The sequence below is a fragment of the Ranitomeya variabilis genome, chromosome 4 (genome assembly GCF_051348905.1).
Source record: "Ranitomeya variabilis isolate aRanVar5 chromosome 4, aRanVar5.hap1, whole genome shotgun sequence".
NCBI classification, from domain to species: domain Eukaryota; kingdom Metazoa; phylum Chordata; class Amphibia; order Anura; family Dendrobatidae; genus Ranitomeya; species Ranitomeya variabilis.
In genome coordinates this window covers 51,116,669-51,131,079 of record NC_135235.1, presented here as the reverse complement: position 1 = coordinate 51,131,079, position 14,411 = coordinate 51,116,669, and the positions used below count along the sequence as shown (strand labels likewise).

Below are 14,411 nucleotides of genomic sequence, written 5' to 3'. Positions count from 1 at the left end.
GATATTGTCTTTTACTTCTGAATCACTCTGTGAATTTTCTCTCTACAACTGTCCTTGGTGGATGGGCTTATTCTGGTGTGGAGTTGTAGAGTCGGACTATTTAACCCTGTCCAGTCCTTCTATACTCTCCACCACCATTCTCTCACAGGACTAGTCTCGAAGAGACACAGTGGAGGACATACTGCTGCAGGTCTACCTCCTCTGTCTTCTATTTATGGTTTTAGAGGAACTTTTTTAGACTGTGGAGGATTCCGACGAGGACGAGTTAAATTTCATTTTTACAAAAATGTACACTTGTATATACAATCTATTTTTTTTTTCCTTTTTTAAGTTCACAACAGACTGACATAAGACAAGACTCGGGTTAGAAGGACACTTTCCCTTTATTGACTATTTAAAAGCCACAGAATGTGATGGTGTATCTGTCTGAACCTTCTTCCCGCTCTTCGTATAATTTTCCTAGTCTGTTACAAATAGAAGAGGTCACTGGAGCCATATGCAGTTACTGAACTTTGGTTAATGGTTTTCTATCTTCTTAAAACCTGTGAAAAATAGAAAAAAAATTGTAGGTCAAAATTAATATTTACATTAGACCTTTCTGGAATATTCTACACTTTGTTTCCCAAGCTGAATCTGTCAGGTCATTTATATTACCTAGTATGTAGATATCTATATTGATCTGAACCTTTCAATCATAACTGGACACCCCTCATGTATGACCCTTTGGTGCTCCAAAAAAAATGGAAGGATACTAGCCTCCTGACATGGAGCCGCTTTTCAGATCTCTCCCTTGTGTTCCCCCCGCTGGTCTCATGACAAACATGATCACATGACTGTTGACGCCAATCAGCAGCTACCTATCATTTGCAGCTTTTACAATACTGTAGTAGCGAGACACTGTACAGAATTGTGCAGACAGCGAGTGATCAGCTGCCACTGAGACCGACATAGCGGAAGACTGGCGCTGTTCCTTGAGATAAGCAAGTATATATTTTTAAATTTGGCACCAGCAAGGGGCTATAAGTTGGGTTTTGTTTAGTAGTGATTGCCTGCAGTGGTCTGTGTCACGCCACTGCTGCAATATGTTAACAAAGCACAGAGTAACTGTTGAGAGGCATCGCTAGATCTCGGGAGGGTGAGAAAAGTAATCTTTTTTATTTTCTGCAAGTCTATGGATAAATAAAATTTTTTCCAAGACTATTCAGTAGTGGCTTTACTTGAGGAATTAATCTCTCCACTTAATTGCAGTAGGGTGTTTGACAATTGAGATTCTAAATCAATCAATCTCTTTAATCATTTAAGGGATGGGTGATTTTTAATTTTTTTGCTTTCAATTTTTCCTTCGACTTCTTAGATGAGCTGTAACTCTTCACTTTTCTGGCAATATACCGTATATGTATGAAGATGAGATTTTTGTTAGATGAGTTGTGAATAAGAATGACAGTTTTCATTTAACCATATTATTTGCTGAAAACAGGGAAACATTCCAAGTGCAGTGAAATTTTGAAAAAAGCCTCAATTCTGCCATTGTTTTTTGGGTTTTGTTTTTACGGTGTTTGTTATGCAGTAATAAGACCTGACAAGATGCTTACAGCAAACTGAACTTCATAAATGTAAAAAAAGATTTTTGTCACCGTTTTCTAAAACCTGTACCTTTATTATTTTACTGATGAGATTGAAAATATAGGGAATTTGTGGATACCTCCTGCGCTGCTGAATATTGAAGACGTCAATTCACAGGAAATTATTAACATACGGTTTTTACTAAACGCGTTTTGAAGTGATATACACTTTTTTCTGCTGGAAACAACCACGTAAGACATATCTACAGTATATATTATTTTTCTGATGTTGGAACTGTGTGAAGACTTGATTTGGCTCTTCAAGCTGTAGTTTTATATTGAATACTTTGGGGGTATATACATTATTTTGGTTGCCGATTGAAAACTTTATTATATTTTTGGGGAAAAGCGCTGCAAAATTGCATTTCTGTAGTTTTACATCTATTTTTTAGTGCTCACCTTACAAGATAAACATTCAGAAATGTTATTAGCTATGGCAATAAATGAGGCAACATCCAACACTTAACTCTTTTTTATTCTTTTAGCTTTATAGATATCTATTTCTGTTTAGGGAATATGAATATGTATATATATATATATATATATATATATATATATATATATATATATACATAGTACAGACCAAATGTTTGGATACGCCTTCTCATTTAAAGATTTGTCTGTGTTTTCATGACTATAAAAATTATAAATTCACACTGAAGGGATCAAAACTGTGAATTAACACATGTGGAATTATATGCTTAACAAAAAAGTGTGAAACAACTGAAAATATGTCTTATTATAACTGAAAATATGTCTTATTATATTCTAGGTTCTTCAAAGTAGCCACCTTTTGCTTTGATGAATGCTTTGCACACTTTTGGCATTCTCTTGATGAGTTTCAAGAGGTAGTCACCGGTAATGGTTTTCACTTCACAGGTGTGCCCTGTCAGGTTTAGTAAGTGGGATTTCTTGCCTTATAAATGAGGTTGGGACCATCAGTTGTGTTGAGCAGAAGTCTGGTGGATACACAGCTGATAGTCCTACTGAAAAGACTGTTAGAATTTGTATTATTGCAAGAAAAAAGTAGCTTAGTAAAGAAAAACGAGTGGCCATCATTACTTTAAGAAATGAAGGTCAGTCAGTCCAAAAAATTGGGAAAACTTTGAAAGTGTCCCCAAGTGCAGTTGCAAAAATCATCAAGCACTACAAACTAGAAACTGGCTCACATGAGGACCGCCCCAGGAAAGGAAGACCAAGAGTCACCTCTGCTTCTGAGGATAAGTTTATCCTAGTCACCAGCCTCAGAAATTGCAGGTTAACAGCAGCTCAGATTAGAGACCAGGTCAATGCCACACAGAGTTCTAGCAGCAGACACATCTCTACAACTGTTAGGTGTCGAGTTTCCGCTGCTGTACAGGGGGAATCCTGAACCATGTCCACTGCGGTCTCCCATTCTCCTTCAGCCGCAGTGGAACCTGCTCAGCGGAGACGTCGGTCCCAGCATCTGGCTCAAGCTGATACTGCGCGACTTATTACTGCTGTCTTTCCAAGCTCTGCCTTTGTAGCCAGGTCCTGTTATGGCTCCTATTGGACTATCTGGAAGGTCCCGGAGTGCTACTGCTATAAAAGGTTCGCATGGCCGCTCGGCCATGCGCTAGTGTAAACTTACTACGTGTGTGTGTAGATGCATGCCTGCTTGATAAAGACCAAGTGTTGGTTGAAACGTTGCTGCTGTATCATGACTAAATAAAGCACTTTGGAGATTTCTACACTCAAGTGGAGCGCTGTTCATTGGATATTGGATGGTCTTGAGTATCCAGGAAGGTTCCCTGGACATGGAACGGGAGCCCCAATAGAGGGAGCGCTGTCAGCCCCTTTGTATTTTTGTGTAGATGAATGTCTGTCAATGGATGAAAGGTCCTTAATGATTCCCTCCCTCGTGTTGTTGCCTGCTCGCGGATAGTGGAAGCTACCTAGTGCCCGTCAGTGCTACCTGCACATTCAGAACACATTTCTCTGCAGCGACCGCCAGTACGGCGCCGTGCGCCCAGTGCGCTTTCCTGGTGCTAGTTAGGGTAGTTAATGGCATATGCCAGAGCGGCGCTGTATGCACTTAGTGCTGTAAATATTTAGGCTTTTCCCTGTCACCGCAGTTGTGGCGCTGAGCTCTAGTGGTCTAGAGGGTCTCTAACCCCATGTCCTTGGGGCAGAGTCCTGTGACCCAATACTAGCATTCACTCTGCGGTATTGCGGCCCTGTGATGCAACAGGGTTCGCTTCCTTATATACCTGGTGAAGCTAACCCGTGTTAGATATTATACCACCATATACTGTCCGCCATTACCAAGCAGCAGGTGTCTTCTCTGCATGGTGGACCCCGGGCTGCGAACGCACCTTATACTATCCTTATTATTATTTGGTGCATTCCACCAGCCCTAACAACAACTGTTAAGAGGAGACTTTGTGCAGCAGGCCTTCATGGAAAAATAGCTGCTAGGAAGCCTCTGCTAAGGACAGGCAACAAGCAGAAGAGACTTGTTTGGGCAAAGAACACAAGGAATGGACATTAGACCAGTGGAAATATGTGCTTTGGTCTGATGAGTCCAAATTTGAGATCTTTGGTTCCAACCACCGTGTCTTTGTGCGATGCAGAAAAGGTGAACGGATGGACTCTACATGCCTGGTTCCCACTGTGAAGCATGGAGGAGGAGGTGTGATGGTGTGGGGGTGCTTTGCTGGTGACACTGTTGGGGATTTATTCAAAATTGAAGGCATACTGAACCAGCATGGCTACAGCAGCATCTTGCAGCGGCATGCTATTCCATCCGGTTTGCGTTTAGTTGGACCATCATTTATTTTTCAACAGGACAATGTCCCTAAACACACCTCCAGGCTGTGTAAGGGCTATTTGACCAAGAAGGAGAGTGATGGGGTGCTACGCCAGATGACCTGGCCTCCACAGTCACCAGACCTGAACCCAATCGAGATGGTTTGGGGTGAGCTGGACCGCAGAGTGAAGGCAAAAGGGCCAACAAGTGCTAAGCATCTCTGGGAACTCCTTCAAGATTGTTGGAAGACCATTTACGGTGACTACCTCTTGAAGCTCATCAAGAGAATGCCAAGAGTGTGCAAAGCAGTCATCAAAGCAAAAGGTGGCTACTTTGAAGAACCTAGAATATAAGACATAATTTCAGTTGTTTCACACTTTTTTGTTAAGTATATAATTCCACATGTGTGAATTCATAGTTCTGATGCCTTCAGTGTGAGTTTACAATTTTTATAGTCATGAAAATACTTTTATTACCTTTTATTAAATGAGAAGGCGTCTCCAAACTTTTGATCTGTACTGTATATTTTTATGTTTTTGAAACTTTATTTAATTTTCTTAGGGGACTTGAACCCAAGATCACTTGATTGCCTATTCACTGCACTGCAGTGTACTGTGAATATGATAATCTCATATAAAGTTCAGTCACAGTCTGTGTTTTATAAAAGTTTTAACATAGCAGATATGTGGCTCCAGTAGTCCGCAGCTGCATCGCATGGAGGGTCTATGGCCATCAGAAGTGACGGCCGCCATTTTAAAAGCAACCGTCATACTTGATGGTGGTGTTTAGGAGGTTGAACTGATGTGATTATAGCTAGGTCAGTTACTTTTGGGTGCCAGCTATGTAAGAGAGACTTAAGCAGTGCTTCATGGAGCAGGCTCGGTTCCTGAGCCCGATACATATACAGTAGTGATGGTGCACAGATGCTGCACATGTATATGGGTTGTCTTTAGGGGGTTAGATAAGTCCAGTCACAGAATGTTCTACCTCAGACTACATCAGTGTACAATAAAGGGTTCTGATTAGTGATGAGCGAGTGTACTCGTTGCTCGAGTTTTCCCGAGCACGCTCGGGTTATCTCCGAGTATTTGTTAGTGTTCGGAAATTAAGTTTTCATTGGTGCAGTTGAATGATTTACAGTTATTAGCCAGCTTGATTAGCCACTGTGGATTCCCTAGCAACCAGGTAACCCCCACATGTACTCAGCCTGGATAGTAGCTGTAAATCATTCAACTGCAGCGATGAAAACTTAATCTCTGAACACTAACAAATACTTGGAGACCACCCGAGCAACGAGTACACTCGCTCATCACTAGTTCTGATATGATACCAAGAACTGCTAAAAGTGATGCACTGACAAAAAAAAAAGTTTTAAGAGTACGGAGAACATTAAATGTGAAGTCATACCATGGAAGAAACACCATTTGGTCTCATGAATGCTGGAGTCAAAGCAGCAGCCTTTCTGTTCACATTGCTCCTTCGTTATACTTGCATATCCACAATCCTCTCTCTCGGTAGCAGATAATCCACAGTGATCTACAACTGAACATGGACATGTCATAAAAATGTCATCTATTACAGTATAAAGAACCATACAGATCATGCAGCAATTAATTTGCAGAATAGATAAAGAGTGTAATACACTAATAGGATAAGATACACAATTTTATTTCAAATAAAGACAGAAAGGACAAACTATTATAAAACAGGGGTGTCTCAAACCATAAAAAACACACATGGGGAGAGGAGCAGCAGTGTTAGGACAGAATAAAATTCCTGCATTCCTGAGTAATTAGCATTTTTATTCACGTGCAAAGGCAATCAACCACTGATTTTAAAACCAGTGACGAAATATGCAGAGATGATTCCTTACCTGAATTCCATGGGGCATGATACTCCACCACTGTGTGCTCATCTGGAATAGAAATATATATTGAATTTAAATCAGGATCAAAAAAACACTGAAAAATTTAGGTAGAAATATCTAGTCACTAAAAGAAAATAGGCTATTGGCACCAGGGCAGAATTAATGTTGGTGAATATCACCCTCATATTGATGATAGAATCATGGCTTTATTATAAATTGAAAAGAAAAGACCTCGCACTCTTAGACAATCTACATGTCCCCAATGCAGCTGAGACACCCTGTTTTAGACAAATAATTAAAGTGGGTTATCTGATGGATCGCAGACACAAAGTCCATACACAGTTTTCAGAAGAATTTAGAAGGCGGCAGATTTATGGCCTGTGGAGATGCCTTATCGCCCTTGCCTCCTTATGTTCAGAGAACTGTAAATTGTCTGGTGCATTGGACGTCTGGAAAATCTGAATATTAATTATTTAGACATTATATAGCACTATCATTAGGGAACTTTACATATGATACAGGTACTAGGTATGCCAGCTGTTGTGAACTCTATTTGTGGGCTCCCTCTGGTGGTCACAAGTGGTACTGTGTGAGTGCTGTCTTTGGGCTCCCTCTGGTGGCTCTTTGTGTTTTTCTGCAGGTTTGTGGCTGGGATCAGCTGTCTCGTTATCTGGTAGTTGGTTTCCTATTTAGCTCACCTGGACTTTCAGTGGTTGCCTGCTGTCAATGTCTTCAGTGCTATTTTGAGCTCTCCTGCATTCCTTCGTTATCAGTCTCTTCAAGAGAAGCTAAGTTTTTGTTTGTTCATTTTTTGATCATCAGTGTTCATATGTTTCTTGGTTTATTTTTGTTTCTTGTCCAGCTTGCTAATATGTGATTTCCTTGCTTGCTGGTAGCTCTAGGGGGCTGAGTTTCTCCCCTCACACCGTTAGTTGGTGTGGGGGTTCTTGTATTCTCAGCGTGGATATTTTGCATAGGGTTTTTTACTGACCGCACAGTTCCCTATCTGTCTTCTGCTATCTAGTATTAGCGGGCCTCATTTGCTGAATCTGTTTTCATTTCTACGTTTGTATTTTCCCCTTACCTCACCGTTATTATTTGTTGGGGGCTTCCTATATCTTTGGGGTGATTTCTCTGAGGCAAGTGAGGTCTTACTTTCCTCTAGGAGTAGATAGTTTCTCAGGCTGCGTCGATACGTCCAGGAATTTAGGCACGTTCACCGGCTACCTTTAGTGTGTTTGGTTAGGATCAGGTTTGCGGTCAGTCCAGTTACCACCTCCCTAGAGCTCGTGTCTATGTTCATTAACTTAGCTAGTCCGTTTTGTGATCCTCAGCCACTAAGGATCATAACAGTACAGCAGGCCGAAAAGTGTTTAATGCATCGCAGAAGTGGGATAAGAGAAGTCCTGAGTACAATTTTTTTTCTCTCTACCTTTGCTGCAGTCTGTCAAGCTTCTCTCATCCCCTTAATCTCTGGGTGGTTTTGAGTTCAGCTGCAGACATGGATATTCAGAGTCTGACTTCTAGTGTGGATCATCTTGCTGCAAGGGTGCAAAGCATTCAGGATTTTGTTGTTCATAGCCCTATGTCAGAGCCAAAAATACCTATTCCTGAGTTGTTTTCTGGAGATAGATCTAGGTTTCTGAATTTTAAGAATAATTGTAAATTATTTCTATCTTTGAGACCCCGTTCCTCTGGTGATTCCGCTCAGCAAGTTAAAATTGTTATCTCCTTGTTACGTGGCGACCCTCAAGATTGGGCTTTCTCTCTGGTGCCAGGAGATCCTGCATTGCTGAATGTGGATGTGTTTTTTCTGGCGCTTGGACTGCTTTATGAGAAACCTAATCTTGAGAACCAGGCAGAAAAGGCTTTGCTGGCCCTCTCTCAAGGTCAGGATGAAGCAGAGGTGTATTGTCAAATATTTAGGAAATGGTCGGTGCTTACTCAATGGAATGAGTGTGCCCTGGCTGCAAATTTCAGAGAAGCTCTTTCTGAAGCCATTAAGAATGTTATGGTGGGGTTCCCCACGCCTGCAAGTCTGAATGACTCAATGGCTTTGGCCATTCAGATTGATCGGCATTTGCGGTAGCGCAAATCTGCGCATCCTCTGGCGGTGTTTTCTGAACAGAGACCTGAGTCTATGCAATGTGACAGAATTCTGACCAGAATTGAGCGGCAAAGTCATAGACGTCAAAATGGGTTGTGCTTTTACTGTGGTGATTCTACTCATGTTATCTCAGCATGCTCTAAGCGTTTAAAAAAAATCGCTAAACCTGTCACCATTGGTACTATACAGCCTAAATTCATTTTGTCTGTTACTTTAATTTGTTCTTTGTCTTCCTACTCGGTTATGGCTTTTGTGGATTCAGGTGCTGCCCTGAATCTGATGGATTTGTCGTTTGCCAGGCGCTGTGGTTTTGTCCTGGAGCCTTTGGAATTCCCTATTTCACTGAGGGGAATTGATGCTACACCATTGGCTGAGAATAAGCCTCAATATTGGACTCAAGTGACCATGTGCATGACTCCTGTACATCAGGAGGTGATTCGCTTTCTTGTGCTGCATAATTTGCATGATGTTGTCCTTTTGGGTCTGCCATGGCTGCAGGCCCATAATCCAGTTCTGGATTGGAAAGCTATGTCAGTGTCAAGTTGGGGTTGCCAGGGGATTCATGGCGATGCTCCTTTGGTGTCAATTGCTTCTTCCACTCCTTCTGAGGTCCCTGAGTTTTTGTCGGACTACCAGGATGTATTTGATGAGCCCAGATCCGGTGCCCTGCCTCCTCATAGGGATTGTGATTGTGCTATAAATTTGATTCCTGGTAGTAAGTTCCCTAAGGGACGACTTTTTAATTTGTCTGTACCAGAACATGCCGCGATGTGGAGTTATATAAAGGAGTCTCTGGAGAAGGGACATATTCGTCCATCCTCCTCCCCTCTTGGTGCAGGATTCTTTTTTTGTGGCCAAGAAGGATGGTTCTCTGAGACCTTGTATAGATTATCGTCTTCTAAATAAAATCACGGTCAAATTTCAGTATCCTTTGCCATTATTGTCTGATCTGTTTGCTCGGATTAAGGGGTCCAGTTGGTTCACCAAGATAGATCTTCGTGGTGCGTATAACCTTGTGCGTATTAAGCAGGGGGACGAATGGAAAACAGCATTTAATACGCCCGAAGGCCATTTTGAGTTCTTGGTGATGCCTTTTGGACTCTCTAATGCTCCTTCTGTGTTTCAGTCCTTCATGCATGACATCTTCCGAGAATATCTGGATAAATTTATGATTGTGTATCTGGATGACATTTTGGTCTTTTCTGATGATTGGGAGTCCCATGTGAAGCAGGTCAGGATGGTATTTCAGGTCCTGCATGCTAATGCCTTATTTGTGAAGGGCTCAAAATGTCTCTTCAGAGTACAGAAGGTTTCCTTTTTGGGTTTTATTTTTTCTCCTTCTACTATTGAGATGGACCCAGTCAAGGTCCAGGCTATTCATGACTGGACTCAGCCTACATCTGTTAAGAGTCTTCAGAAGTTCTTGGGTTTTGCTAATTTTTACCGTCGCTTCATCGCTAATTTTTCTGGCGTGGTTAAGCCCTTGACGGATTTGACCAAGAAGGGTTCTGATGTGACTAATTGGTCTCCTGCGGCCGTGGAAGCCTTTCGGGAGCTGAAGCGCCGGTTCTCTTCAGCTCCAGTCTTATGTCAGCCTGATATCTCTCTTCCTTTTCAGGTCGAGGTTGATGTTTCTGAGATTGGAGCAGGGGCTGTTTTGTCGCAGAAAAGCTCTGATTGCTCTGTGATGTAGCCTTGTGCCTTCTTTTCAAGAAAGTTTTCGCCTGCCGAGCGGAATTATGATGTTGGTAATCGGGAGTTGTTGGCTATGAAGTGGGCATTTGAGGAGTGGCGACATTGGCTCGAGGGAGCTAAGCATCGTGTGGTGGTCTTGACTGATCACAAAAATCTGATTTATCTCGAGTCTGCCAAGCGGCTGAATCCTAGACAGGCTTGTTGGTCGTTGTTTTTCTCCCGCTTCGATTTCGTGGTCTCGTACCTGCCTGGTTCGAAGAACGTGAAGGCTGATGCTCTTTCTAGGAGTTTTGTGCCTGACTCTCCGGGAGTTTCAGAGCCGGCTGGTATCCTCAGAGAGGGAGTGATTTTGTCTGCCATTTCCCCAGATTTGCGACGAGTAGAGTTGAGCGACTTTCATTTTTTTAAGATCGAGTCGGGTTTTGTGAAACCCGATTTTGTCCAGAGTCGAGTCGAGTGCAGTCGGCCGATTATCGCTAAAAGTCGGGGATCGACCGAAACACGAAACCCAATGCAAGTCAATGGGGAAGCATAGTCGGCAGTGAGTGGAGGCCAGGAAAACACCTACAGTGCCCATTTTAATGCCAAAAACATCCATTCTTGTTTCTGAAGCTTGTCAATCTTAATTAACTTTATAATGATAGTTGGGCATAGGGAATTGGGGGTCATTTGGCAAAAGTTGTGGGGGGAGTAGGGTCGGCTCAAGTTTTTCGTGGGCCCAGGAAATGCGGACTACGTCACGGCAGTGTTGCAGGGAAAGGTAAGTATTTCAACGTTGCAAGTGCTGTGATCCTGAGCAAGCAGGGGGGGCCCACTCGTTCGCATTGGCACTGGCACAGGGCCCCTCAAAGTACAGCGATGTGTGTTTGCATGGCGGGGGCGCCTCCCACCAGCAGCGACACTTTTGCGTACTCTGAGGGGCCCTGTGCCAGTGACGTCGCCAACGAGTATGCCCCCCCACCTGATGAAGGAACCTGCACTTTCATCTGCACCTTCCTCTCTGTCCCTGTGTAAGGTGGTATAACATGCGGGAAGGGGAACCTTACTTTCAGCAGGGTCAGATTCTGGCTGTGTAGAGTATAAGGGGAATGTAGTGGTCTAGGTCAATGTACCAGCAGACTCATCTAGCAGTGGCTGGGCAATGGGCAGGATGAGGAGGAAACAGATATAGGGCCAAAGAATAAAGTAGGCTAAATGCAGTTCAAAATTGGTAACAGGACTAAACAGGCGGCATTGCTTTGTTCAGTGGAGTAGCAAACCCAAGAGCAGCAGACACTGTTTCAAGGGCATAACCACACTAGTAGGCCAAATGCAGTTTAATATCTGATAGTATAGGGCGAAAGCCAGAATGTGGAAGCTCAGCTTTGTTCAGTTGAGGACAACACCAGGCAGGGGCAGACAGACACCTTTAGTAGGCCGGAACAGCCAATTTTTTAAAAAAACAGCAGTTAGTAAGAGGCAGAAGGTAGAAGCTCAGCTTTATTCAGTTGAGGACAACACCAGGCAGGGGCAGACATTCACCTTTAGTAGGCCGGAACAGCCAATTGCATTTTTAAAAATGGTAATTTGGAACAGAAGGTTGAAGCTCAGCTTTATTCAGTTGAGGACAACACCAGGCAGGGGCAGTCAGACACCTTTAGTAGGCCGGAACAGCCAATTTTTTAAAAAAACAGCAGTTAGTAAGAGGCAGAAGGTAGAAGCTCAGCTTTATTCAGTTGAGGACAACACCAGGCAGGGGCAGACAGACACCTTTAGTAGGCCGGAACAGCCAATTGCATTTTTAAAAATGGTAATTTGGAACTGAAGGTTGAAGCTCAGCTTTATTCAGTTGAGGACAACACCAGGCAGGGGCAGACAGACACCTTTAGTAGGCCGGAACAGCCAATTGCATTTTTAAAAATGGTAATTTGGAACTGAAGGTTGAAGCTCAGCTTTATTCAGTTGAGGACAACACCAGGCAGGGGCAGACATTCACCTTTAGTAGGCCGGAACAGCCAATTGCATTTTTAAAAATGGTAATTTGGAACAGAAGGTAGAAGCTCAGCTTTATTCAGTTGAGGACAACACCAGGCAGGGGCAGACATTCACCTTTAGTAGGCCGGAACAGCCAATTGCATTTTTAAAAATGGTAATTTGGAACAGAAGGTTGAAGCTCAGCTTTATTCAGTTGAGGACAACACCAGGCAGGGGCAGTCAGACACCTTTAGTAGGCCGGAACAGCCAATTTTTTAAAAAAACAGCAGTTAGTAAGAGGCAGAAGGTAGAAGCTCAGCTTTATTCAGTTGAGGACAACACCAGGCAGGGGCAGACAGACACCTTTAGTAGGCCGGAACAGCCAATTGCATTTTTAAAAATGGTAATTTGGAACTGAAGGTTGAAGCTCAGCTTTATTCAGTTGAGGACAACACCAGGCAGGGGCAGACATTCACCTTTAGTAGGCCGGAACAGCCAATTGCATTTTTTAAAATGGTAATTTGGAACAGAAGGTAGAAGCTCAGCTTTATTCAGTTGAGGACAACACCAGGCAGGGTCAGACATTCACCTTTAGTAGGCCGGAACAGCCAATTGCATTTTTAAAAATGGTAATTTGGAACTGAAGGTTGAAGCTCAGCTTTATTCAGTTGAGGACAACACCAGGCAGGGGCAGACATTCACCTTTAGTAGGCCGGAACAGCCAATTGCATTTTTAAAAATGGTAATTTGGAACAGAAGGTAGAAGCTGAGCTTTATTCAGTTGAGGACAACACCAGGCAGGGGCAGACATTCACCTTTAGTAGGCCGGAACAGCCAATTGCATTTTTAAAAATGGTAATTTGGAACTGAAGGTTGAAGCTCAGCTTTATTCAGTTGAGGACAACACCAGGCAGGGGCAGACATTCACCTTTAGTAGGCCGGAACAGCCAATTGCATTTTTAAAAATGGTAATTTGGAACAGAAGGTAGAAGCTCAGCTTTATTCAGTTGAGGACAACACCAGGCAGGGGCAGACATTCACCTTTAGTAGGCCGGAACAGCCAATTGCATTTTTAAAAATGGTAATTTGGAACTGAAGGTTGAAGCTCAGCTTTATTCAGTTGAGGACAACACCAGGCAGGGGCAGACATTCACCTTTAGTAGGCCGGAACAGCCAATTGCATTTTTAAAAATGGTAATTTGGAACAGAAGGTTGAAGCTCAGCTTTATTCAGTTGAGGACACCACCAGGCAGGGGCAGTCAGACACCTTTAGTAGGCCGGAACAGCCAATTTTTAAAAAAAACAGCAGTTAGTAAGAGGCAGAAGGTAGAAGCTCAGCTTTATTCAGTTGAGGACAACACCAGGCAGGGGCAGACAGACACCTTTAGTAGGCCGGAACAGCCAATTGCATTTTTAAAAATGGTAATTTGGAACTGAAGGTAGAAGCTCAGCTTTATTCAGTTGAGGACAACACCAGGCAGGGGCAGACATTCACCTTTAGTAGGCCGGAACAGCCAATTGCATTTTTAAAAATGGTAATTTGGAACAGAAGGTTGAAGCTCAGCTTTATTCAGTTGAGGACAACACCAGGCAGGGGCAGTCAGACACCTTTAGTAGGCCGGAACAGCCAATTTTTAAAAAAAACAGCAGTTAGTAAGAGGCAGAAGGTAGAAGCTCAGCTTTATTCAGTTGAGGACAACACCAGGCAGGGGCAGACAGACACCTTTAGTAGGCCGGAACAGCCAATTGCATTTTTAAAAATGGTAATTTGGAACTGAAGGTAGAAGCTCAGCTTTATTCAGTTGAGGACAACACCAGGCAGGGGCAGACATTCACCTTTAGTAGGCCGGAACAGCCAATTGCATTTTTAAAAATGGTAATTTGGAACAGAAGGTTGAAGCTCAGCTTTATTCAGTTGAGGACAACACCAGGCAGGGGCAGACAGACACCTTTAGTAGGCCGGAACAGCCAATTGCATTTTTAAAAATGGTAATTTGGAACTGAAGGTTGAAGCTCAGCTTTATTCAGTTGAGGACAACACCAGGCAGGGGCAGACATTCACCTTTAGTAGGCCGGAACAGCCAATTGCATATTTAAAAATGGTAATTTGGAACAGAAGGTTGAAGCTCAGCTTTATTCAGTTGAGGACAACACCAGGCAGGGGCAGTCAGACACCTTTAGTAGGCCGGAACAGCCAATTTTTAAAAAAAACAGCAGTTAGTAAGAGGCAGAAGGTAGAAGCTCAGCTTTATTCAGTTGAGGACAACACCAGGCAGGGGCAGACAGACACCTTTAGTAGGCCGGAACAGCCAATTGCATTTTTAAAAATGGTAATTTGGAACTGAAGGTAGAAGCTCAGCTTTATTCAGTTGAGGACAACACCAGGCAGGGGCAGAC

The 14,411-nt window shown here is 43.0% G+C and overlaps 1 protein-coding gene across 1 annotated transcript in view; it reads right to left on the bottom strand.

The window, feature by feature from the left end:
- Positions 1-359: 359 nt before the first annotated feature.
- Positions 360-14,411, bottom strand: part of LOC143769709 (alpha-2-macroglobulin-like protein 1) — a 289,826-nt gene continuing 275,774 nt past the window's right edge. The window contains exons 35-37 of the mRNA XM_077258495.1: positions 6,266-6,307; positions 5,800-5,934; positions 360-542 (exon numbers count right to left, since the gene is read on the bottom strand). Of these exons, the coding sequence (XP_077114610.1) occupies positions 517-542; positions 5,800-5,934; positions 6,266-6,307 (203 nt within the window). The 3' untranslated portion in view covers positions 360-516. The remainder of the gene's footprint in view (positions 543-5,799; positions 5,935-6,265; positions 6,308-14,411) is intronic.